Source organism: Orcinus orca, chromosome 2, assembly GCF_937001465.1.
Source record: "Orcinus orca chromosome 2, mOrcOrc1.1, whole genome shotgun sequence".
NCBI classification, from domain to species: Eukaryota; Metazoa; Chordata; class Mammalia; order Artiodactyla; family Delphinidae; genus Orcinus; species Orcinus orca.
Genome location: NC_064560.1, coordinates 103,821,013 through 103,847,549, shown reverse-complemented (window position 1 = coordinate 103,847,549; position 26,537 = coordinate 103,821,013). Strand labels below are relative to the sequence as shown.

The following is a 26,537-nucleotide window of genomic DNA, read 5'->3' as shown; positions in this document are numbered from 1 at the left end:
CTAAATACTTGATAACAGATAATGCTTAACGTTAATATTATAGATTTAGCCCCTAATAGCAGACATATGTAGTCCTTACCAAATGCAAAGAACTGAATAACGTGACAGTTTCAGATATTGTGGCATGTCCCTCGAGAAACATTTTTTTTTTTTTTTTTTTGGCGGTACGCGGGCCTCTCACTGTTGTGGCCTCTCCCGTTGTGGAGCACAGGCTCCGGACACGCAGGCTCAGCGGCCATGGTTCATGGACCCAGCCGCCCCGCGGCATGTGGGATCTTCCCAGACCGGGGCACGAACCCGTGTCCCCTGCATCAGCAGGCAGACTCTCAACCACTGCGCCACCAGGGAAGCCCGAGAAACATTTTTTAATCGCAGTGTTTTCTTATTCCTCAAATCACACCATGTAGGTGATAGGCCTCCTGTGCTCTCACAAAGGCAATCTCACTCAAGTTAAATAGAAATATGGCAAATGAAATAAAATTTCAGGCTGTCCTTCTGTTTAAAAAATGTCTGTGAAAATTCCATCAGCAGCACACTTTTAATTTCACATCATCTGATATTGTTCGGGATTTAGCGACAACATGCCTGGCAGTTTTCTCCACGGTTTTCTGTTTTTCTGGAATGTAAATTTTCCAGCTGGGCACTGAAGACCTAGGTTGGAAGACTAAATGTGTGATCTGTATCAGTCAGAATTCTGTTCAGCTGCATGAAATAAATTCAACAAACCTGACTCAATATTCTTTCCCATGTAACCTAAGTCCAAAGGTAATAAGGAATTCAGGGCTAGTACAGCAGCTCAGGATTGTAATTTTTTGAAAGGGTAGGCAAACAGAGTTAGGATGAGGTGTGGAGGCTCCTAGCTTCCTGCCTCATCATTCTTACCGTTTGTTTAGCTTTTCGTCTTATAGCCACGGGATGACTATTTGACCTTCTAGTATCTCATCTGAGTTTAAGGTGAGAAAAAGGAGAGAGACACAAAGGGCAAATGGAAAAAAGGCCTAACAAAGAATTATATAGCAAATACTAATACAACAACTCTGCAGAGCATTCTTTTAGAATCTTTCTAAATAATAATTCATCGGTAATATGCTGGCTGGTTCCATCCCCTTTAATAAACTGTATACATCTCATTGGCCAAAATCATGCTACATGGCCATTGCTAGAGTAAAAGAGGCCTGGGAGGGTAGGTGTTTCATAAAGGACATATTTGACTCTTGAGGTTCCGTTAGGAAGAGAAGAAGGGATATCGGGCAGACAACCAGAACAGCTGGTCCCACTGTACACAACAAGGCCAGTGATTTGGGTCATAGCGTGGTTGACTAGGGTCATGTCAGCTGTCTTAATGATTCATACCGATCACAGGGGTCATATAAAGCATCCAGAGACTGACACAAACACATTGATTTTTACAGTCGTTGAATGATTAACTACTATGGCCTAAAGCGATGATTGTAGCAGCTCTTTTATTTTTCTATTTTGATTGAGATCCACTGACCCACATTGATGGAGGATGGGGGTTAATCAAGGGCAACATAGGTCACCTGCTACCCTAGGAAGGTATGATAGAGAGTAAGAAAGAAAACTCTAAGACATTCATCGTATTTTCCGGCAGCTTTACTGGAGAGTCTTACTTGCCTAACAAGATAGCAAGCTTCTGGAAGGAAAGGGTCATTTCTTAGGCTCCTTCATTGCCTCCACAAGGGTTATTAACACAGAGTCAATACTCAAACTTTGTTCACTGATATATAAACCTGATAAAAGGCAGTTTATTTAGAAAATTGAAGTTTCAACTTAGGAACAATTTATCAACTCCCGTTAATATTCATCTCATTTCATCAAGATCAGTGACTTAAAGGGATAAGAGTTATATACCCCATAAATCCAACTTGTTCGTGAAACTACTAGGAAAAATTTCTACTTTTGCTAATATATTCCAAAGTGTAATTTGGTGTTTACATAATATTAGTCTAGGGAGGAGCTTTTAGTCATTTACTACCATCCCTCTATTTTTTTTTTCATTTTTATTTAGGAATCGGAGACTCAGAATGGTGTTTTGTCTATTGTAAAGTTTTCATGTGTGACTTTGATGGTTTTTTACCTTATCTAATTTACTTAATCCACACAACTATATCCTATGCTTATTAGCAAAATGTTTTAATTCTTATCCTTTATCATCTTCAAATCCTTCTATGAAGAAGTCAGTCCATCCCTGATAACAGCATCAGAGGGAGACATCAGTAATTTTTGTTGACCTGATATTTTATACTTTTTTAGCACTAAATCTTAAACATACTTTAAAGGCAGTCGATCCTTTCAAATTATGAAGTCCGTTACCAAAAGGAAAACACTTTTTGAAATTGTTTTTGACACAAAGAGCAGCTAGTCCCCCTTCCATAGGTGGGAGAAGTTTAAAAAAACTATAGTTTAATTTTGGGGAGGTGGTGTGGTGTGTGGAGGTGGGAAGAGGGGTGGGTTATACTCTCTTGTTGACTCATACTGCTGTGAAGGAGTACAGTGGCAATTCAGTTGTCTGGACTCTTTCTTCATGACTCAGCTCTTTGGATACTGTCTCATTCATCACAGAGAGGCAGTGTGACTTACAGGAAAGAGTGTGGATTTGGTGTCAGAGACCTGAGTTTGAATCACTGCTATGTCACATACCAGCTCTATGATCGTGGAGAAATCACTGACATCTTTGAACCTTCCTTTCTATCAAATGGGGACATTAACTCAGAGAGATTTTGTTGTGAGGACTACATTTAGAATTATCATTGATTTCCATTCTCCTATTTTGTGTTTGCTTTGCACAGAGGGAAAAATTCATAAAACTACTGGACCAGTTGCATAACTCTTTAAGGATTGACCTGTCAAAGTATAGGGTATGTACAAAATTATTTGCCTAAAGGTAAAATATGGTGTTTGGCTCAGATGATTTCTTGTCACATTGTAAAAAAAAAAGTTATCCACTATGTAATGGAAAAGTAAAGGTAATGATCTTGGAATCTTGGGTCCTGTCACACTAGACGGGTCCCCTAAGTAATCAAGTAGACATCTCTTGTTTAGGTACCTTGCTCCACATCAGCCTGAAGTACTCTGTGTGGGTGTGGGTGTGTGCGCACTCATGTACAGGTTTAATTTTATAATTCTTTTAATAACCATTAGATTGAGTGGCCCTCAGCTAATTCATGAAGTAGACATGTGACCCAGTCCTCATCTTAAAAGCTCACCCCTTCTTACTAAGATATCCAGCTGATATTTCCTCAGCTTTTGATATTCCTTCTGGGATTCACCACTTAATTCACTCCTAGATCAATACAATGTGCGTTTTTTGAAGCTGTACAGAGTTCATTGTCAACAATTCTGTACTTCACCTGCAGGTGAAACACACACAAACTCACACATACACAAATATATTCATGTGTGTGTCTGTGTTTGTAAATACACAGATATAATTTTATTTAGAAAATACAGTTACCAAAAAATTTAGTTACAAATTTTATTTACCAAAAAATCTATAGTAATAATTATTGCATTCATTAACAATTTATTCTATAATAAATATCTTTCCATATTTGTACATATGTATCTTTCTTACATTCAATTTTTAGTCTCTTATTGATGGATCGCTTAACTGCACATTTCCGGAAATTATAATACCAAATTTTGTCAAACTTACCTTTCATGTCGGAACTGGGGCCAACACTATGAGAAGGGAACTGCTGTGACAGGCAATGAACATGATATTTGGGGGCAAGAAGGACCTTGAGGCCGCCTCATTCATCATCACTTTGACACTCCAACTCTGCTTGAGTTCATGAATACCTAAAAGTTACCTGTGGTTTTCCTAATGGCTCTTTAAAAAGCCTATCTGAAAGCACGTTAATATGAGAAATTTCTCAATGCTGAAATTGTTTCCTTAATATTTTCATAATTCCTTTCCTTTCCTTTCCTTCAAAATTCTGAACATCTGCATTTTTATCTCACATTTCTCACCAAACTTCACTAACAAAAACTTTTTGTTTAAATCTGCAGTACTTCAGGGAGAGACTATGCAGTGCAGTCTTCTTTTCTTTCTTTTTTTACTTTTAGCTTCTTTGTGACTAAAAGTAAATATAGGACATGTAAAATTTCCCAAAAGGATTTTGGAAAAAATAACCATCTTGAGAAAATTATAAAAAATATTTTCAAATATATGCTCACCCTCCCTCTTTCAGCAGGAAACCTATTTTGTGAAACAAGGATGAATAACCTCATAACATTGCATTAATGATATTATTTTGTACATTTTTATTACATGGTGGGAATAAATAGAAGAATATGGCTTTCTAAGAGTAAGACAAGAATACTTCCAACTTGTTTATTTTCTGTGATATTTTACAGTAAAAATATTGTGAGAATACTGTGGTGATACTTTTTAAATTTTACACAGTTTACTTACCATTTTCTTTCACAGGAAGTTAGTTGTAGTTTATTTGCCACTGGAGACTTAATGCTGATAATTTACCCATTTTCTGTTTCCTAATTAAACAGGAAAACTTTCCCGCCAGCAATGCTGAAAGATTGCAAGACCTGAAATCAACTGTTGACCTGCTAACAAGTATCACCTTTTTTAGGATGAAGGTACATCTTTTATTTTTGTCACTGTCTTCGTGTGACATACATTGATTCCCTGGTAGAGTCTGGTTTTAGCCTTCTCTCTTTTTTTTTTTTTCCCCCCCGGTACGCGGGCCTCTCACTGTTGTGGCCTCTTCGTTGTGGAGCACAGGCTCCAGACGCGGAGGCCCAGCGGCCATGGCTCATGGGCCCAGCCGCTCCGCGGCATGTGGGATCTTCCCAGACCGGGGCACGAACCCGTGTCCCCTGCATCAGCAGGCAGACTCTCAACCACTGCGCCACCAGGGAAGCGCTACCCTTCTCTTGATCAATACTGTTCATCCCCATTGATTAAGATGTGGTGCCTTTGCCTGAGCTAAATGAATCTTCCAACATAATGTGTGTTGAAAAAGAGATTATCCTAGACACTTAAGATATTCTGATACATTTGGCTCAAATTTAGTTTTAAGTTAAATTCATCTTAAACAGAGCTCTCTAGTGAGTGGACGTGACACTTACCGGAAAAAAAAAATCCCTAAGAACATTAAATGGAAATGGAGTTCACTTTGCATTTCAATTTTAACTGAGATGTCTTGCCGATTTTTTCATTGCAAGAGAGTAGTCTCTTTTAAGTTTACCCTAATTGTAGCAACTCCCATTTCCTGCACTGAGAATGTCTATATAGGAATATGTGTGATTGTTTAATCCATTGGTATAATTAACTGTTATCTACCAACCTATGCAAATATTTCTTTTTAGGTATATCTTCTCTGCTTTAATAGCAAGTTGTCTGCTATTATAATTTGGCTAGCCGGACAATTCATGTAAAGCCTTTCTTAAAACTACTTGTCAGGCTATGGGCTAAACATTTTTGCCCTTTGAGAGAGAGTTTATGATTTTTTATTCAGGAAATTCTTGTACAGAAAAAATTAGAAATAATTATTTTTCTTCTTTTCAGTTGCCCATGATTATCTTCACTAAAACAATAAAATTGGTATTTTATAAGAGAGAAAGAAAACAAAACCATACTGTATAAACCATCCATCCTTTAAAGTTCAATTAAAATTCATTTGGTTTGAAGTCATGGTAAAATTAGGTGACTGGCATAAATAGAATTTACATCAATTCTGATCTGCTGGCAGTAGCTGCTGGAACAGTGCATAGAGAGTGATAGAACTGATCCAGGCTCTCATTGACAAGTGATGCCTGCCATTGCCATTGAGGGGGGTAGGAAAATGGGAGTGAGGGAGGGGAGTGCCAGCACAGTGCTCAATACCTGCCTTTCCTCAGTCACCAGCCTTGCAGTGTATAGGAAACAAAATCATTTCAAACTTGCAAGTCCTCCTCCCCCACCCTCACTACCAGCTGATGACCTTGCTTCTGATTTCACTGGAAAAACAGGAGCAACTACTGGAGAGCTTCCTCAAGGTCTGACCACATGCTCCCGCCACCCACCCATCTACTTACTTAGCTGCATCTGTGTCCATATTCTGTTCCTTCTTTTTTTTTATTATGATTGCTTAGCTGTTTGTTCTCCTAAAAAAAAAAAAAAAAAGCTGTATCTTCCACTGATGTAATTAATTTCTTCTCCTGAGTTACTAAAACAGTGGTCCTGCAATCTTCCTCACTCACCTGAATTATCAGTCTTCCACACTCTACTGGATATTCCCCATCACCAAACGTGCTATTATTTCCAGTCCTAAAAATATTGCTTGACTCCATTTTCTTCTACAGCTACTAACATTATCCTTCTTTTCCTTTAATACCAAAACCCTTCAAAATAGTCCTTTTTACTTTTTCTTTCCAATTTATTTTCTTCAATTGTCTTCTGAACAAGTTTTCTCCTTCTTTTGTCTTTTTCTCCTCATTATAGACAGTAAAATTCACTCTTTTTGTTATAGTGATCTATTAGTTTTGACATGTGTGGTTGTATTAACCACCACTACAATAAAGATATAGAATAGAACAGTCCTATTAGCCTCCAGTATTCCCTTGTGCTAGTCCTTTATAGTCAATCTCTCTCTCACCTCCTGATCTGTTATTGTCCCCCTATGGTTTTACCTTTTCCAGAACATCGTGTAAATGAAATAATAATCTATGTAGTGTAACATATTGGCTATTCAGCCTTCTTCCTGAGTGTATCTACAGTTCATTCCTTTTTATTGCTGAGTAGTAATTCTTTGTTATATGTGATCTACAGGCATTTGGGTTATTTCCAGTTTGGGGTCATATCAAATAAAACTGTTAAAAATATTGATATATATTTTTTTGTGTAAACATAAATTTTCACTTTCGTTGGATAAATAACAAGGAGAGAGATTCCTTGGTCATTTGGTAAATGTATGTAAAACTTTACGAGAAATGCCAATTTCAGTTGTTCTACATCTTCTGGTAAAGCTCTTGGCATTTTCCATGATTTGATTTTATTTTTTTAGCCATTCTAATGATGCCAAAAACTCAGCCGGCCTCTGTGCACCAGTGTCAAATCGAAACTCAGAGAAACTTGTTCTCAGAGTTTTGGGTGAAGTAGAAAAGCATAGCTTTATTGCTTTTCCAGGCAAAGCAGGGACACAGTGGGATCCTGCCCTCGAAAACTATGTGTCCCTACCTGGGAGGATTTGGCAAGGAGTTTTACAGCAACAGCTCAAGGGTTAGGTTGTGGGTAAGATTAGGGTGTGTGGAGGGCCTGCACTCCTTTAATCTGGCCTCAGGTAGTCTGATGAGTTTCTGTGGTTCCTTTAACCTGGTAGCCTTCTTGAAGAGCTTCTCTGGTTCCTTTAATCTGGAATGAAGAATGCTGGCATCTTCCATTTGTTGGGGGTTTTAGTTCTATAAAGAACTTAAAGATATTGTTATGTGTATCCCTGAGGCAGAACCACTGAGCTGCCCCCAAGGCTGCACTATTGTTTCTTGACTGCTCCTCCCTTGTCTGGGCATCCCCTCCCTTCCCTGATTAGCAACTGTTCTAATCTGCCCTTTGGAACTCAGGGAGGGTCATGGAGGCTGGAGTCTATTCCCTACAAACAAGAAATTGGGGTGAGAAAGACTTCCATGACCAGGAGCCCCACAGGGTCCTGCTCAGTTTCACTAATAGGAATGAAGTTATATCTTATTATGGTCTTAATTTTATTTCTATATTAATTAACAGTGTTGATCATGCTTTCTTGAGCTGATTTGCCATCTGAGTTTCTTTTGTGAACAGTCTGTTGAACTGTTTTGCCCACTCTTCATTCTTATTGTTGAGTATTGAGTTCTTTATTTACTCTGGATACAAGTCTTTTGTCAGGTACTTTATTTGCTGATGTTTTCTCCCTGTCTGTGTTTTGTCTTTTCATTCTCTAAAACTATCTTTTGCCTAGCAAAAGTTTTTAATTTTGATAAAGTCTACTTTATCAGTCTTTCTATTTACAGGTAGTGCTACTGACGAAACTAGGGTCACAAAGATTTTTCTGTGTTTCTTCTAAAAGTTTTATTTTACCTTTTACGTTTAATCCTGGGTTCCATTTTGAGAATTTTTTTTTTTTTAATAAGTTGTGAGGTATGGGTCAGGATCATTTTTTTGTATATAGATGTTCAGTAGTTTTCACACCATTTATTGAAGCGATCATCCCTTATTCATTGAATTTCATTTGCATCGTTATAAAAAATCAATTGATCATATTTGTTTGGGTCTGTTTCTGGACTCTCTATGCTGTCCAAATGTCTATACTTTTACCATTACTATGCTGTCTTGATTACTGAAGCCTTATAACAAATCTTAAAATTAGATAGTTTTAGTCCTCCACCTTTTTTGTTACTTTTCAGAATTGTTTAATAGATTATATTAGTTCTTATTGGGATTTTGGCTGGGATTGCATTAAATCTATAGATCAATCTTTAGAGAACTAAAAATTTTTAAATATTAAATCTTCAAATCCACCCTTATTTTTGGAACCTACTCCAATTAGACTTTTAATCCATCACTTCACCAAAAATGATCTTGTCAAAATCACCAGTGACTATCACTTTGCTGAATCTAGTGGTCAGTCATCAGTCTTCATCCTACAGTGTTCAGTATCACGTAATATATTTTATCAATCCCTCCTCCAGGAAAGCCTTTCTTCCCTAGATTCCAGGACACCCCTCTTGCTTCTTTTTTATCCTATCTCATTGGCTGCCTTTTTTCTCTTCTCCATTGCTTTGTTCTTTCTCATTTGTCTAATGTCATAGGGCTAGAATTACCCAGCGTTTCTCTTTTGGACCCCTTCTCTTCTCTGTCCATACTCATCTAGTCTCATTTCTTTAAAGTCTTCTCTAAGCTAATAATTCTCAAATTTATATCACTAGCTCAGGCATCTCTACTACTCCAGACTCATTTACCCAAATGTCTGTTTGAAATCTACTTGTATGCATGACAGGCTTCTCAATCTTAACCTGTCATAAACTGAGCTCCTGATCTTCTAAGCATAGTCTTGCTCATCTAGGTTGAGACCACTTCCAGTGTACCAGTTATTTAGGGCTAAAACCTTGGTGTTAGGCCACCCCCCCATAGGCCGACAAGGCCTGTACTTGCCCATTTTCAAGACCAAAGGAAGAATCCGGAATCAGCAACAGAGACGTCAGTGGTTTAATGGATGGGGGATCTTATGTGTCTGAAGCAAGGTCCTGAAGTGAGACCTCGCTGTGTGCTCCCGGCTCTTGGCCGGCCATGAAGGCAGTCTTCACTCCTGGGAGGAAGGGGAGGTTACCAGTTGTAGGGGAATTGATGTCAGGTTGGCCCCTCAGTTACCAGGGAAACCAGCAGAGGGGCATGTCCCTCACCACCCCTTTGATAGGTTTCCATCGGGGCTAAAGTTAGACCAATCATTAGCTGGGGCCTGGGGCAAGTATGTAGGAAGGTCAGTCAGGTAGTAGAGTGTGGCTGAAGTAGGCACTCGTGGAGCAGGAGATGTACAGAGAGCAAGAGGACAGCCGTCTTGGGTGACCTGATCATATACTTGGGGTGTCTTTCTCTCACACTGCTCACCCAGTCTGTCAGCAAATCCTGTTACCCGTTCCTTCCAAAATTAACCAGAATAGAATTTCTTCTAACAACTCCTTGCTCTACCATAGTTCAAGCACTGTCTTCTCATGACTGAATTATTGAACTCTTCTCATCACTGGTCTTTCTGCTTTGTCCATAGCCGGCCTTAAGGCAGCATAAGGGAGCCTTTTAAAAAAATAGGTCACTTTCCTCTTCTGCTCAGATAGTCTACTTTCTTCCCACCTTGCTCAAAGCTAAGGTTCTTGGAGTAGTCTATTTGCAATTTTTCCACTGGTCCCATCCTGTTACTTCTCTGAATTGATCTACTATTGAAGTCCTTTGTATTAAATTCTATTCCACTGAAACACTTTCTATCCCTCTTCTTCGGTTTATTTTTTTTTTCAGCATGCAACATCATGTAATATATTTTACTGATTTCTTTTGTTTATTATCTACTAAAGTTTAGGTTCACGAGGAAAGGGATTTTTGTTTCTTTTGCTCACTGCAGTATCACCATTGTCCGATGTATAGTAGGTGATGATAAATATTGTTGAGTGGTTGAATGGAATGAATGAATGATATTGTGATTGGTCACTTTAAGTGTTTCTATTTGAATATTTACAACTATACTCGTTTTCTCTGAGTTGTTATATTAGGACGTTAAGGTGGGTGTTTAAACATTTAAAACATTTCTAAGACCACATTTCTCCTGAATACAGAAAGTTCAACTAAAAGTGTTTATTGAATATTGTTTGATTGTTTATATGGTTTATACAATGTTTTATTTTTGAATTTAAGAAAATATTTTGTCTACCAGGTTCTGGAGCTGCAAAGCCCCCCAAAGGCCAGCGTGGTGGTGAAAGACTGTGTCAGGGCTTGCCTGGATTCTACGTACAAGTATATTTTTGACAATTGCCATGAACTCTATTCCCAGCTAATAGACCCGGTAAGAAAAGATGTGTGTCTACTTTCTGTTCTAATGTCTGCTTCCATAAGTTTAGAATGACAGTAAGTGGGAAACTATGTTCATTCAACTTCACGTTAACTGCAGGTTTTAAGAATTTCCATATCTTTTCTTCACATTTGAACATCACTTTCTTATATATGAGAGTGAAATAATTCACTCCTTAAAATAACTTCATGTATTAAAGGTGGATATTGTTGTTCAGGTTTTTCAGGTGAGGAGTTCGTTTCAAAAGAATTAAGTGATTTTCTCAAGGTCACACAGTGGGCAAGTGGCAGATTTGGGACTAGAATTTAGGATTTCAACTCCTACTTCTATGTCCTTCCCCTAATTCATCTGCCTCCCTTATCATTTTTTCTCATAAAACTGATAGATTGGGACATATTTATAGAACAGGATGGTAACATTGTCACATATGTAAATTTATTTTTAAGAAATATTTCTAAAAAGAAAATACAGAAAGTAAATCAAACATGCATATACTTACCACGTAGATGACCAACTGTTAACATTTAGCAATATTTGCTCTGCTCTTTATTGTTTAAAGCCATTAAATGTTAAACATAAATTGGCATTTCACTTTGTAGCTCTTTCAAATTCCATTCTCCTCCCTTCCTCTTTCTTCAGAAATGAGCACTGTTTTAATATTGGTGAGTTTGAACGTCTTTTCACATATGCTCAATGAACACTTCAGTTTTATTTTCTGTATATCGCCTATTAATTCCTTGCTGAGTTTTCTCTTGGCTTGCCTGTCTTTTGCTTATTAATCTGTAGAAAATTCTAAAATATATTTTGGACACTAATCTTCATTGGTTATGTAATTTCATATATCACTTCTCTTTATATGTGATGTGTCTTTTTGTTGCATTGAAGTTTTTTAATGCACACTATGATTTTTATATATCGCTATTACTTCTATAGAACTGTTGTTTGGGGATGGCTCTTTAACATGTATCTATTGTCTATCCACTTCTCTGAAGAATGCAGTTGCTCAAATAGATATTGAAAACCGTGCAGTTACCTGTGGAACTTCCTGGTTAGTTGAGTGGGGCAGATTCTAGAAAGCCGATGTTGGATGAAGGCGCATAGGACTCTTTCAAGCTAGGTTTCAGGCTGGGTTTCTTACAGTATTTATCCTTTCTGGGGTCACTGACTCCTTAGCCTAATAGGAGAAAACATTAAAGCTGGAGTCTGTCATTGTATAAGCAAAACAACATAAAACCACATAACTGTTCTTAACTTTAGCTTAACATTCCCACTATGTGTGCTCTTGTTTGGAAACTTGGTTCTCTGTGATTTCTAGGGATTAAATTTTCTCTGACTTCAAATCTCCCCTTGGATGGCTTTCTAATGTCTTCCCTTTGTCTATTCCCTACTCTCTATCTTCCTCCCACAAAGCTCTTTCAATTCTTCCTCTACATTTTCAACATCATCTTTATTCTACCCAAAATATAAAAATTAAGCTTTTTATTATACCGTATAAGTTACCCATACATAACTTTATAATCAATCTTACCAGGCTTTACCACCTTTAATTTCCTACTCCTTGCAATTCCAAACTCAAACTGGTCCCTCTCATGAGCCCTAAATTCTATTATTTTCTATGAACTGGCCATCTTCTTTTACATTCATGTGTTTATCCTGTTCTGTCTGCCTAAAATGTTCTTCCCCCATCCTCTGCCTTCAAAAAATCCAACTTAAATATGACCTCCTCTCCTACTAATTCACACTCAGTGGATGAATCAAATCATCACGGTCAAGTGTCATACCTTATTTAGGGTCTTTCTAATATATTAATACTAATAACAGTAAAATAACAGCTTTATTTATATAAGATATATAGAAATACGTGCAGTTCCCATAAAGCAAACATACCCCTAATAAAAAGCAAATAAATTGTCACGTCAAAATGAATCTAATATAGCTTAATATTTGCTTATTTGGCTTCAGAAACAATGTTTGCATGATTTTCTAACTAACTGGTATTCGTTTTATGTGGGCAGATTTATAGATTTTATATGAAATCTTGTCCATGTGGAGATTGTTTGGAGCTAAGCTTTAAATCTAAGAAAAAGACTTTTCCTTAAACATTGTTATCATTTGAAATTCTAAAGAAAGCACCCATTGGGCCTGAATAATTTAAGAAACTAATACTCCCTAGAGCCCTTCTGGAACCATCTTGGAAAAATTTTAATAATTAAGGCTTATCTCCCCTCAGTTGACTGTAACCCCATTCTCCAAGGAGCTCAAGTTTTAAGACCTTTTTCCTTCACACTATACATCTGAATTGTCCTCAAATTCTGATGACTTTATTTTCAAAATCAAACACCTTATCTTCACACTACATCCAGAATCTAACCACTTTTCACCACCTTCATGCTCCCACCTGGTCTGAGTCACCATTGTTGCTCACTTGGATTACTACATAACTTACTTACTAACAGAGCTCAGTGCTTCTACCCTACAACCTCTGCCTATGTTTGACAGAGCAGCAAGAATGATCCTTTTAAAAAGTAAGTCAGATTATGTCATTCTTTTCCACATAATATTCTAAAGTCCCTTCATTTTTGTCATGTTCAAAGTCCTTTCAATGGCAGTAAGACCCAGGATCTGCCCATATTGCACCTTCCACCCCACTTACTCTGTTACTCTGTCCTTACACATATCATCGTGAATGGAGAGGAAAGTAACATGAACAATGCTGTATCTCTGGTACCTGCAACAGTGCCTAGATCATAGTTGGTGCTCAGAAATGTGTTTGTCGAATAAATTGAATGAATGAATAAACAGTTACTTTTCTCAAACGATACAATAATAAATTACAGGTTATTTGGCCCTTTATAAACAAGACTGAAAGAAGTGCTCTATCATAGGAGACCCTCAGTCCTTGCCTAAAGCCCCTTGCAGTTGTATGGGGTAGTGTTGCAGGGTCTTGGACAAGATATGGGAGGAACTGATGAAAGCTACATCTAGTCCCAACCCTTAAAAACATCCTGAAGTTTCCTCCAGCTCTCTCTCTTCTGCGTAGTAACCTGGAAGGACACACATTCCACATGGTATGGATTCCAGGTGGAGGACGGCTATCCAGCCAGCTTCAGCAATAACCCATTACTGCAGTAACTTATTGAGGTTAGGAGATTTATCTGTTACCACAACAAACTTGGCTTATTTTGACTAATAGACCTTCAAATCCATTTCCAACCTGCCTCCCAAACTATCTACTTAAAACATATATGACTGTCCTATCTGTAACCCCCATTCACTCATGGGATTAAGTCTAAACTTTGCAATTATTCAGAGGTCCTCTAAGATGTGAGCTCTGACTAGCTTTCCTTATTTCAATGTAATTTTCCCCTTGCTTTCTGTGATTCAGGACACTAAACTCCATGATGCCTCCATCCGCATTGTTTTTATCTACCTGGATTTGCTTCACCTCCCCAAACCCCTTCGTGGCTAACTCGAAGCCAGAGTTGCCGGAGTTGCTGCTGTCTGCTCTCATGATACCCTGACATGTCACCACTAGCACACTTACCGTGATGCATTTATTAGGAATATAATGTAATATTTGTCTGGCTTGTCTTCCCTACTAGGCTGTGAGTTTCATCTTTGTAGCCCCAATGTTCAACGCTGTGCTTTACACAGAGTACAGTTGATTAAATAATTAGTAAGAAAGAAATTTTATAAAAACAGCACTCTGTAACTTATTTATATTCTACTTCACTGACTCCACTTCAAAGTCTGTGGTCAAGAACATGATGTTTGAACCCCTGAGTTTAGATCCTGGCTCTACTGCTTATTAGTTTGGTCGCCTTGGATGAGGTAGTCAGCCTCTTCAACTCTCAGTTTCTTCATCAAGACATACTTTTAGTATTCATGCCACTTCTGTTTTCATCTGAGTTCTCTCTAGATAATGTAATGCCTGAAACCAAGAAACAAGAGTTTCAGGGTTGTTCGGCACAGTATAATTCTGATTATTTAAATGTAGAAGCTCTCTTTCTTTCTCCAAAGGGGTTTTGAAGAACCATATAAAAATAGTGCTCAGAATAAAAATGAAAAACAAACTTGAGAGGTAAGTTGAAATTGTTGCAGTTAGAAGAAATAGCTAAGAAAGGCTGGTTGCACACTCATGGAGCAGCCTTTACCTTGGGTGAATCACCATGCCCATGTTTGTCCTTCAGTTTAGCAAAACTAAGAACTCAGGTGTGGCAATGTGGACATAGGTGATTGATCTCTTGCATAAAGACACATGAGGATCAATCTATAAACTAGCCCAATGTTCGAATTGTATTTTTAATTAATAATGAGTTTAAGAATCTCTCATAAGCTTATTAGCTTTTTGAGTAACCATTTTTATAAATTACCTATTCATAGCTTGTGCTTATATTTTAAAATAGAATCTCTTTTTCTGGTTGCTATTCTAAAGTTACTTAGCTCTTCGTCAGCTTTTGACATTGCAAAGATGTTCACAATCCTTCATCTTTATCTTTGTCACAGCGTACATTTGTAAGAAATTCTCATTTTTAATATAATCAAATTGACCAATTTTTCTATTTAAAATTTGGAGTATTAAAAAGTCTTTCCCACTCACCCCCAAATAGAGGATCTCCTTACGTGGAACTTAATAAAATGAATGTGTTCCAGCTTTGTAGTAATCACCGTTAGGATTGTCCAACTAGTTCCCCTGCTGTTGCACCTAAAGCAACCTTCAGATTATGGATTTTCTTTTCATACAGATGATCTTCCAGGAGAGGACAAGCCAATACATTTTCAAGTCTGTTTGAAATGTTTGGTCTTTTTTTTTTTTTTTTCCTATCTTAAAGAAACTGTCGTTTGTTCCCTGAGGTGTCCTCAGAACCTACACTAGTGCCTGGCATATTAGAGTGCCTATAGAGTCCCTTAGTTTCCCTCCCAAAACAAATTTCCCTGCCTCTTACCTCTGAGGCAGTCTCTATTATTAATTTGATATTAGCTTTCTGGTTCATCTTCATGAACATTTATTATACGTGTCTATTAACCATTTGAGTATATGAGTATGTCTCTCTCATATACCACACTTGTACAAACAAGCAGTGTAGTGATATGGTTCCATGTACTAACTCCAGTACCAGACTAAAAAACGTTTAGTTATTTGGTAGGAATGATTCTGTAAATTTTAAAGCTTGGTGTTACGTTTTGCAAACTATGTATTCTGATACATTTAGGTACAGTTTATTGATTTTTTTTTTTTACAGCTACCTATCACATAAATACACCACAATTTACATATCAATTACAGTGTTTCACTTTTACAAATAATAGTGCAATGAATATCATAATGCTTTTAAAGAACAGAAGAATGCCTTCCTTTCCTCTGCTTTTCCATTTCTACTATATATAATGCAAACTCGATTGTACCATGTGGTCAAAGCACCCTCTATTTTTTCACATCTTAAAATGTCCTTCAACTTGTCTGATTCCCACAGGAAACATTGAGTTTAGTGACAATAGAAACTATTTTGTTTATTATTTAACTTGTAGTACATAGCTCTGTGCCTCACATACAGTAGCAGAAATCAGTGAATAACTGCTTACTTAATAGAACTTCTATGCAAAAATATCTGTATGTATGCAGTATGTTACTGCTATTCGTTTAAAAATTTTGACCAAGATATCTTCTGAAAACTTTTTTAGAAAAAAGAAAACACCCTTCACAATATCTTAAATTGGCAACTTACATGAACGTATGCATGTCAAGTTTCAGAAAGTTTCCCTTGATTTGTAGATGTGTACTTTTTCAGTTATTTTAGCCAAAAAAGTTGCCATAGCTATTTTTGTTTGTTTTTTCTTTTGTTTTTACTCTAGTCAATTCTAAATAATTCAGTAATAAAAGGAAAGTTTAAAATAAAATGTGACTTTGAAATTTACAAGTGGAAAAATTTCAATTCTATAACTCTTGAGATATTAGTTAAATAGTAATCCTTAAGTAACTAGCTAGAAAGTGTGCCTGACTTTTCTTAGATTTTTTTTCCCTTGCAATGGACTTTCTTATGCAATCAGTAGCATTAGTTTAGGGAATGATGTTCATTCTGAAAAGAAGGTACTTTTTCACTACCTCCTGTGATTATTGTCATTACACTAGAACTAAGTAAATACAGACACATTTTAAGCTTAACTTTTCTTTAAATTTTATTATAAAATATGTGGAAGAAAGTTTATAAGTAGGAAGTTTCTTCTTAAGTGCCAGCTTCATAAGCAATATATAAATTCTTATAAAATGTTCAAAATGAGTGGTATCTTATTTATTGGTGAAGAAGACAGGGACGTGAAAATCCAAAACCTCAAAAATTATTAGACTGTTATGTTTCCATCATTGTGTATTTCAATTTTTCTAACAAAGTGAGGTCAAAAATTAAGCCACAAATGAAACCTTAATAAATTCTGAGAGAATAAACAACATGCAGAGTAAGTTGTGCCAGTAAGACTAGTGTAATCTTGATTCTAAAATTGGATTATGACAATATTTGAAAAGAAAATTATAGACACATTTTGTAAATGAACACTGTTTTAAAGTTCTAAATAAATTATCAAATGGCATATTTAAAATACAACCAGATCAAACAATCTTATCCCAGGAATTCAAGGATTGTTTGACATTAGGAAAAAAATTTATCAATATAAGTCACTATAATAGTTATCTAAAGGGGGAAGATTATATATTTATGCAATATATGTAGAATGAGTGTATGGTTAAGTTTGATGCCTCTTTACGATTAAAAAAGAAACTCTGAAAAAATTAGGAATGGAACAGATTTTTATTTAAGTTTACATTAAAAAAAAAACTATGGCTAACATTAACAGATGAAATTTAGGTACATTCATTTAAGAAATACAGATAATTATCCTATTAATACTGCTGTGTAACATAATAGTTGAAGAAATGAGAATATAAATTAGAAAAGAAAAGAACTGTTATAATTTATGAGTCATATGACTATACGTGTAGGAAAACTAACAGAATCTACAAAAAGCTATTGGTTCGCATAAGAATAAATCTCATTCAACAAATACAAGAACAACAGAATTTCTTTACACTAAACATTGTGGCACATAGATTACTAGGAAAAGGAACAGACATTTAGAGTGTAAGGAAAATTGTTTCACCATATGGAGCTAGGGGTTAGGGGTTTGTGGGAAGAGCTGGTTTCTTGCCTAATACCATATCCAATGTGAACTTAAGAGGATGAAAAAGAGAAGTGTTAATGTAATAATAATGATAGTATAGGTTAATACCTTTCTGATGCATGGTAGGAAAGACTTTTTAAAATTCCAAAGCACAAATTTTAAATAGAAAAATTGATCTATTTAATTATTTTAAAATTGACGATTTATTATAAATGTACACTGTGAGAAGGATGAAAGATTGCAAAAAATCTTTGCAGTGTCAAAAGCTGACAAAGGACTAAGGAATTCCAAAATAGCAACCAAAAAAGATAGAGATTCCATTTTAAACAATAGGCACAAAAAACAAACAGGCAATTTATAAAAATGCTTACTCAAGAAGCTTATAAGCTTTGAGAAGTTTCTTAAACTCATTATTAATTAAAGTAATATAGTCAAAACATCAGTGAGCTATAATCTTATATCTAACAGGTCAGCAAAAATTAATAAACTACATAATGCCAATGTCTCCATTTCATGAGGAAATGGAGACATTGGCGCTCTCATGAACTTTTGGTTAGCATGGAAACTAGGAACCAGCAATCCTGATATTAGATCTATATATTAGACATATTTGCACAAAGATCCCTAAGAAGATATTTAGTAGAATATTCACTTTAGCATTGTTTGTGATACTTAGAAGTTGGAGGCAATCCTTATGTCTTTCATAGAAGAATAGATACATAAAATGTGGTGGATTTACCCATAGAATATTATGGAGCAGTTAGAAGAAATGAGTTAGTTGTTTACCTAGTAACATGGAAAGAAATTAAAAACATACTGATGAGTGGGAAAAAAAAAGAAACAGAAGGTGTTGTATAGCATAATACTAGTTAAGTAAATTTAAAGTAAACACACATCACAATAATAACATTTTACAAGATCAGAGAAATAGATAAACATCTAACGTAGTATATGATCTTATGTAGATCAGGAGGAGATGGAATTTTGGAATGGATGAAAAAGGAGTAGATGGAAGGATGGTTGGGTGGATGGATAGATATACAAGAGAGATGGATATATGAATTGTGCATAGTCAAAATATCTGTATTTGAGATTTCAATGTTTTCCCTACCTCCAGTAAAAAAAGAATACATGAAGTCTAAATTTCTGGAGAAAAATATTCTGTATTTGTGATATATTTGGAATCTAGTACCTAATCTTCATAAAACCTTTAAATTGATATGAATTTGGTATCCAACAAGTATAGAACTGGGTTAGATTTATTATTGGCATTACCTGCTTCACGTGGTCGTACACAATAATAGGAATGATGACCCCTGAAACTGTATAATATTGTAGCCATAAAGCTACCCTATTAGAATCGATACTGCATTATGTGATTTTTGTTTTAATGTGTTCCCACTTTAGAAATGTTTATTCTTTAAAGGTATACATAATTCACAAATAATTACAGGCAAAAAAATCAATCTATGATGTGCTTCTTGGTATTTTTTTAACGTCTTAAGGTGTTTGGAATATGGTGTTTCATTGAAGGTTATACATGGAGTCGAGTCATCTCACAATTTATTCTTTCACACTGTGTTAACTGGAAAATCAATGGGTCTTGAATCTGTTACTTTTAAAACACATTTGTTGATTCAGATGGGGCATTTAGTAAATCAGATTACTTGAAATTCATGAAAAGTGCAGTAAACATAAAGAAGGAAACATACATTTTCTTATACTTGCTTGATTCTAGTTCAATATTTCCCAAACTGCCCTGATCCTAAGAATCACCTGGGGAACTTGACCACCTTGGACCCAATAAAATAGGGTATCTGAGAAGAATCCCAGGAATCCATATTTTAATAAGTTCTTCAAGAGATACTTGACATTAAGCAAATATTAAATAAAATAAAATTTTATTTGTCACTACTTCTAATTTTTTTCTTTAGATTTTTTTCTTTTTGATAAGTATCCCAGAGAAAAAGAAAATAAACGTCAACTGCAAATTAAATTGCACAAAGAGCTATAGTATGTAAGAAATCTGCTTAAGGAATATTTTTGCCTAGTAGTCTGTATTATTTTTCATGGCTTAGGCTGCTCTTTCCCAGCTGCCCAGAATTTACAGAATTCTTAATATAGAGTAAGTCCCCTACATACGAACCTTCAAGTTGCGAACTTTCAAAGACGCAAATGTGCATTAACCTGTCCAATCATCTAAGTTAGTTCACATGTCTGGCGTACATATATGCATCCTCTACAACTGGTTGAGCTTTTGTGTACTTTACAGTACTGAATAGAGTACAGTAGTACAGTATCTTTATTTCAAGCCCAGGATGTCCAGAAGCAAGCATAAAAGCAGCAGTGATGTAGTTGATGATGCTAAGAAGTGCCAGCTGTTGTACTGTACTACTGTACTTTTCAAGGTACTGTACTCTAAGATTAAAAATATTTTCTTTATTTTTTGTGTTTGTTTTTTATGTGCTAGTTGTGTGAAAAGTATTATAAACCTATTACAGTACAGTACTATATAGCCAACTGTGTTAGTTGGGTACCTAGGCTAAATTTGTTAGACTTAATGAACACACTCTTGGAACAGAACTCATTCGTATGTAGGGGACTTACTGTAATTCCCTTTTAAGAGAAAAACTAAGGAGATGTTAGTGATATTACTGAATCATTAGTAAAATAATATAGCAATTAAGATCATAGAAGAGACAATATGGTGGTACAGACTGTAAACCCCACCAGAGCAGGAATTATGTCACTTTTGCCCATCAATGAATTCTTCATGTGTGGTATAGCATTCACATATAATAGGTATTCCAAAAACACTGAATGTAATTGTTGTGATTTTTATTTATAATACATGTAATTAAAACTATTTTTTTTCAATTTGTGGCTCTTCTACTCACTAACTAGACGTAGCAAAGCAATCACTAATTAACCATTTTCTTATCTCTAAAATAAGCATAATGATACTTTTCCTCTCTAGTACAGAACTCAACAAACTTTCATTATTATATATTTGTGAATGAATGAGTGACTTTTAAATCCTTAAAATCAGAAAGTTATATGTTTTAAAGTAGCTGTTAAGTTAGAAAACAATGCAGAAACATAATTAATTAAAAGAGAAATATAGTAAAAATAGAATTCAAGTTGAGATATCATTATTTACTCGGTGATTTTTACTTAAATGCAGACCTTGGGTTGAAAGGCAAATGTGAAATTCTAAAAGAGGAGATCAGGAACTCTGGGCCATCTAAAAGGGCCCTTACATGGTAACGTTGGATGTATTTTAAAAAATCAATATATGCAGCCTCCCAGTAGGCATCGGTACTGTTGTCCTCATTGTTTTGACTTTATTTACATGCTTTTTAAATAAGGGGTGTGTGTGTGTGTGTGTGTGTGTGTGTGTGTGTGTGTGTGTGTGTGTGTGTGTGTTTAGAGGCAGAATATACCCTCCTAATACTTCTTATCATATTAATCGTTTTGGAACATCATCAGCAACAATAAACTCGTATGAATAAAATGGTATGACATTAATAAAATGAGATATAATGTAATGGTGAGACAGTCTCCATTAAAAGATCCTTATATTTAGTGGCAGTTTTCTTTTAAAGCTCCTAATCTTCAGAACAGTGTCAAATGGAAAGTATAAAGCAAAAATACAGCAAACTATCTATTATACTAACTTCTATAATACATATGTAATTTAGCCACCTCCCATACTTGGTGTCTATACATATTCTCTAATACGTGGTCAGCAAAGGCAAAATAGACTGTTATAATCTGGTAATCCAATTTTCCTCACTCTGCAGAGCAAGTTAAAGGATAATGGAATCTCACAACGAAGTGAATTGGTCCCTTTCTCCATTTCCTTGCTGCATTTGATTTTTCTCAAATGTACCACATGGCTCTCCACGGAGAAGTTCAGCTTCCTCACCATTCTTTAAAATATGTTATTAAATATTCAGGTTTTATTCTGTTTTATTGCCTTTAAATTTTCATCTGGTGAAAAACTCTAACTTTAGTTAATTTCTTATTTTGGCAATGGTAAAAGTGGCCAAAGGGAAGCATTCCAAATCATATGGAAGATTGGTTTTGAGTTCTCTGTCCCATATGGGGAAAAGGATTTAAAAGTCACACATTCATTCACAAATATACAGTAACTAAGATTTGTTGAGTTCTTGTTATGTGCCCGGCACTGTTAGAATAAGGAAACGAGCAGTAACAAGAATAAGGGAAAGGACGGTGAGTAGTCCTTGACTCACAGTCAAGCCAGAGAGGCAGATATTTAAAAAATAACTACACCACTGACTAAAATAATGTCAGGTGCTGGGAAGGGAAAATACAATGTGCTGTTGGAATATATAACAGAAAGAACCATCCTAGTCTTGGATGTAGGAAAGAGTACAACTTACAATAATATGATTTCTGGAAATCTGCCATGGCAGATCCTTCCATGGAGGTATTAATTCTGGAACTATGTATCCAAATACAGCAGGGAAGTGTTACAAAACAAAAATAAATAAAACATTCTCTTAACCTGTGCTCAAAATGACAGTATGGTAGGCAGTATCTGGAATACTGTAAGATGGTCTATTTTTTTTATCTCAGAAAAAGAGGTAACTTAGACCCATTTTTGTTGGGCTTCAGTTATCTGCTTCTACTGAAACTGTCTTAAGTAGGTCACCAAGTACCCCAACTTTGCCTAAACCAGTGGTCAATTCTCTAGCCTCATTTTACTCAACCTCTCAGTAACATTCGTTACTGCTGACTGCTCCATCTTTCTTGAAATACTATTTTCTAAGTGTTTAACAACCGTCTTTATATGTTTTCCTGCAACCTCAGTGGCTGCTCCATTTTGAACGTTTTACAAACCCCCTCCTCACCAGGCCTTTAAATGTTGGAGGCTCAGGGCTCTGTTCTTGGCACTTACTCTAGCTGTACTTTGTGTTTTAGTCCAGTGCTTCAAACACAAGGCAGTCCCATAAAAACCCTGGGATCACATCAACGTGTTGGAAAAAAAGGGCTGGTGTCTGGTCCAGGATGAAGGAGGTAGACCCTTCTTCTTCAGTTCTGGAAATAGTTCCCATAAGTCCTACAGATATATAGATGGTCCTGCCTGCCTCATGTCAACAAAGAATCTTGTTCCGTTTTGCAAGTAAGTGGGCTTGTCTTAGGAAGAAATGAAGTTTTGAAATCACGTGCACCTGCATTCAGATAGAACCTTGTCCCCCCACAACAACTTAGAACAATATTGAGTCTTGGGAAAGTTATTTAATTCCTCTAAGCCTCAATTTCTTCATTTGGCAAAAGGGGATAACAACACTTACTTCATAGGATTGCTGTGAGGATTAAATGTGATAGTGCTTGTGAATAACCTTACTCATAGGTATTCAGAAGGTCTTCATTTTCTTTTTCCTTTTTATTATAGTACTTTTTTATTGAGGTATAATTGACATACAACATTATTATACATATAGACATTAAGTTTATAACATATTGACTCAATATTTGTATATATTGCAAAATGATCACCACAGCAAGTCCAATTAACATCTGTCACCATGAAGAGTTACAAAAATGCTTTTTCTTGTGATGAAGACTTTTAAGATCTAATTTCTTAGCAGTTTTCAAATATGCAATACAGAATTATTAACTATAGTAACCATGTGGTACAATATATCCCCATAACTTACTTATTTATAGTTGGAAGCTTGAAACTTTTGAACCCCATTACCCATTTCATCCACACCCTCACCCCCCACCTCTGGCAACCAACCATCTATTCTCTGTATCTATGAGCTTGTGTTTCTTTTTGCATTCCACATATGAGAACTCATACAGTATTTGTCTTTATCTCTCTGACTTATTTCACTTAGCATAACACTCTCAGAGTCCATTCATGTTGTTCTAAATGGCAAGATTCCATTCTTTTTTATGGCTGAATAGTATTACATTGTGTGTGTTTATGCACGTATATGTATGTATGTATGTAGATGTATGTAGGTGTAGATGTATGTGTATCTATATATCTTTATCTCAAATCTTCTTTATCCATTTATCTATTGATGGACATTTAGGTTGTTTCCAATCTTGGCAATTGTAACTAATGATACAATGAAGATGGGGCTGCGTATATCTTTTCAAATTAGTGTTTTTTGGTGGATTTTGGTGACAAATACCCAGAAGTGAAATTGCTGAATTATATGGTAGTTTTCTATCTTATTTTTTTTAGGAACCTCCATACAGTTTTCCATAGTGACTATACCAATTGACATTCCCACCAACAATATACAAGGGTTCCCTTTGTTCCACATCCTAACCAATGCTGATTATATCTTGTCTTTTTAATAATAGCCATACTAACAGGGGTGAGGTGATATCTCATTGTGCTTTTAATTTGTATTTCCCTAATGATTAGTAATATTGAGCATCTTTTCATGTACCTATTGGCCATCTCTATATATTCTCTGGAAAATATCTATTCATATCTTCTGTTCTTTTCTATTTTAAGTGAATTGTTTTTTGGCTATTGAGTGGAATGAGTTCTTTATATACAGGCAAGCATCATTGTATTGTACTTCACAGATATTGCATTTTCTTTTCAAATTGAAGGTGTCAACACTGCATCAAGCAAGTTTATCCACCATATTCCAATAGCATTTTTTCACTTCCTCTCTCTGTGTCACATTTTGGTTACTCTAGCAATATTACAGACTTCTTCGAGGCAAGACCCTCTACCAGCCAAAAGATTACAACTCTCTGAAGGCTCAGATTATGGTTAGCATTTTTTTAGCAATAAAGTATTTTTTAATCAAGGTATATATGTTGTTGTTTTTAGACATAATGCTATTGCATACTTAATAGACTACAGTATAGTGTAAACGTAACTATTATATACACTAGGAAATCAAAAAATTTGTGTGACTTTATTGCAATATTCACTTTATTGTGGTGGTCTGAAACTGAACCCACAATATCTACAGGGTATGGCTGTATTTGGATTTTAACCCCTTATCAGATATATGATTTGTAAACATTTCCTAGCGTTCAGTAGATTGCCTTTTGTTTGCTGATGGCTTCCTTTGCTGTGCAGAAGCTTTTTAGTTTGATGTAGTCCCATTTGTTTATTTTTGCTTCTGTTGCCTTTCCTTTTGTGTCAAATCCAAAAAATCCTCACCAAGACCAATTTCAAGGAGCTTACTTCTTATATTTTCTGCTAGGAGTTTTATGGTTTCAGGTCTTACATTCAAGTCTTTAATTCATTTGAGTTAATTTTTGTGTATCATACTGGTCCAGAGTCATTTTTTGCATATGGCTGTTCAGTTTTCCCACCACCATTCATTCAAAGACTGTCTTTTCCCCATTGTATATTCTTGGCTCTTTTGTCATAAATTAACTAACCATATTTATATGGGTTTGTTTTCTGGGCTCTCTATTCTGTTCTGTTGATCTGTGTGTCTGTTTTTATGTCAGTACCATATTGTTTTGATTAATATACCTTTGTAATATAGTTTGAAATCAGGGAACATGATGCCTCCAGCTTTGTTCTTCTTTATCAAGATTGTTTTGTGTGTTTGGGGTTGTTTGTGGCTCCATGCAAATTTTAGGATTGTTTGTTCTATTTCTGTGAAAAATGCCATTGGAATTTTGACAAGGATTGGATTGAATCTGTGGATTGCTTTGGGTAGTATGGATACTTTAACAATATTGATTCTTCCAGTCCATAAGCACAGAATATATTTCTATTTCTTTGTGTCTTATTCAGTTTCTTTTATCATCACTGTGTTATAGTCTTCACTGTACAAGTCTTTCACTTTCTTGGTTAAATTTATTTCGAAGTATATTATTCTTCTTGATGCAATTGTAAATGGGATTTTTAAAAATTTATCTTTCTGATTGTTCTTTGTGTATAAAAATGCCACCGATTTTGTATATTAATTTTGTGTCCTACAGCTTTACTGAGTTCATTTATTAGTTCTAACAGTTTTGTTTTTGTTTTTTTTTTTGGTGCAGACTTTAGGGTTTTCTATATATAATATCATATCATCCACAAATAGTGACAGTTACTTCTTCCTTTCAAGTTTGGATGCCTTTTATTTCTTTTCCTTGCCTTATTTCTCTGGCTTGCACTGCAAATACTGTGGTGAATAAAAGTGTTGAGAATGGGCATTCTTGTCTTGTTCCTGATCTTAGAGGAAAGGCTTTCAGCTTTTCACCACTGAGTATGATGTTAGCTTTGAGTTTGTCATATATGGCCTTTATTATGTTGAGATACATTCCCTCTATATGCAATTTGTTGATGCTTTTTATCATAAATGCATGTTGAATTTTGTCAAATACATCTTGTGAATCTGTTGAGATGATCATATGATTTTTATCATTTATTTTTAATGTGGTGTATCATGTTAATTGATTTGCAGATGTTGAACCATACTTGCATCCCTGGGATAAATCCCACTTGCTTGTGGTATATGATCCTTTTAATGTATTGTTGAATTTGGTTTGCCAATATTTTGCTGAGGATTTTTGCATCTATTTTTGTTCCTCAGGAATATTTGCTTGTAATTTTCTTTTCTTGTGATGTGAGAATGAAGGTGTGTTTCAGTCTTGTATCTGTGCTGTGCAGTGCAGTGCAAGGGTGGTAGCCTGCCAAGAACTGTTTCTCCAAGTGGTAGAGTCTCATGGGACCCAGGAATGCCATTTCCACTGGTCTCCAGAGCCAGGTAACCAAGGCACATTCCCTGGGCTAAAGCCTTAAAAGCCAGGGTACCAGACATGCATAAAAGGTTACCTCAAGGAGATATTGGTACTGTGGTGCGTGGT

General features: G+C 35.6%; 1 protein-coding gene across 2 annotated transcripts in view; it reads left to right on the top strand.

Moving 5' to 3' along the window:
• UNC13C (unc-13 homolog C) overlaps positions 1-26,537 on the top strand; it is a 790,070-nt gene that overhangs the window by 507,831 nt on the left and 255,702 nt on the right. For both annotated transcript variants that reach the window (XM_049705963.1, XM_049705964.1), the window contains 3 exons: positions 2,811-2,879; positions 4,531-4,620; positions 10,413-10,541. In XM_049705963.1, the coding sequence (XP_049561920.1) occupies positions 2,811-2,879; positions 4,531-4,620; positions 10,413-10,541 (288 nt within the window). The remainder of the gene's footprint in view (positions 1-2,810; positions 2,880-4,530; positions 4,621-10,412; positions 10,542-26,537) is intronic.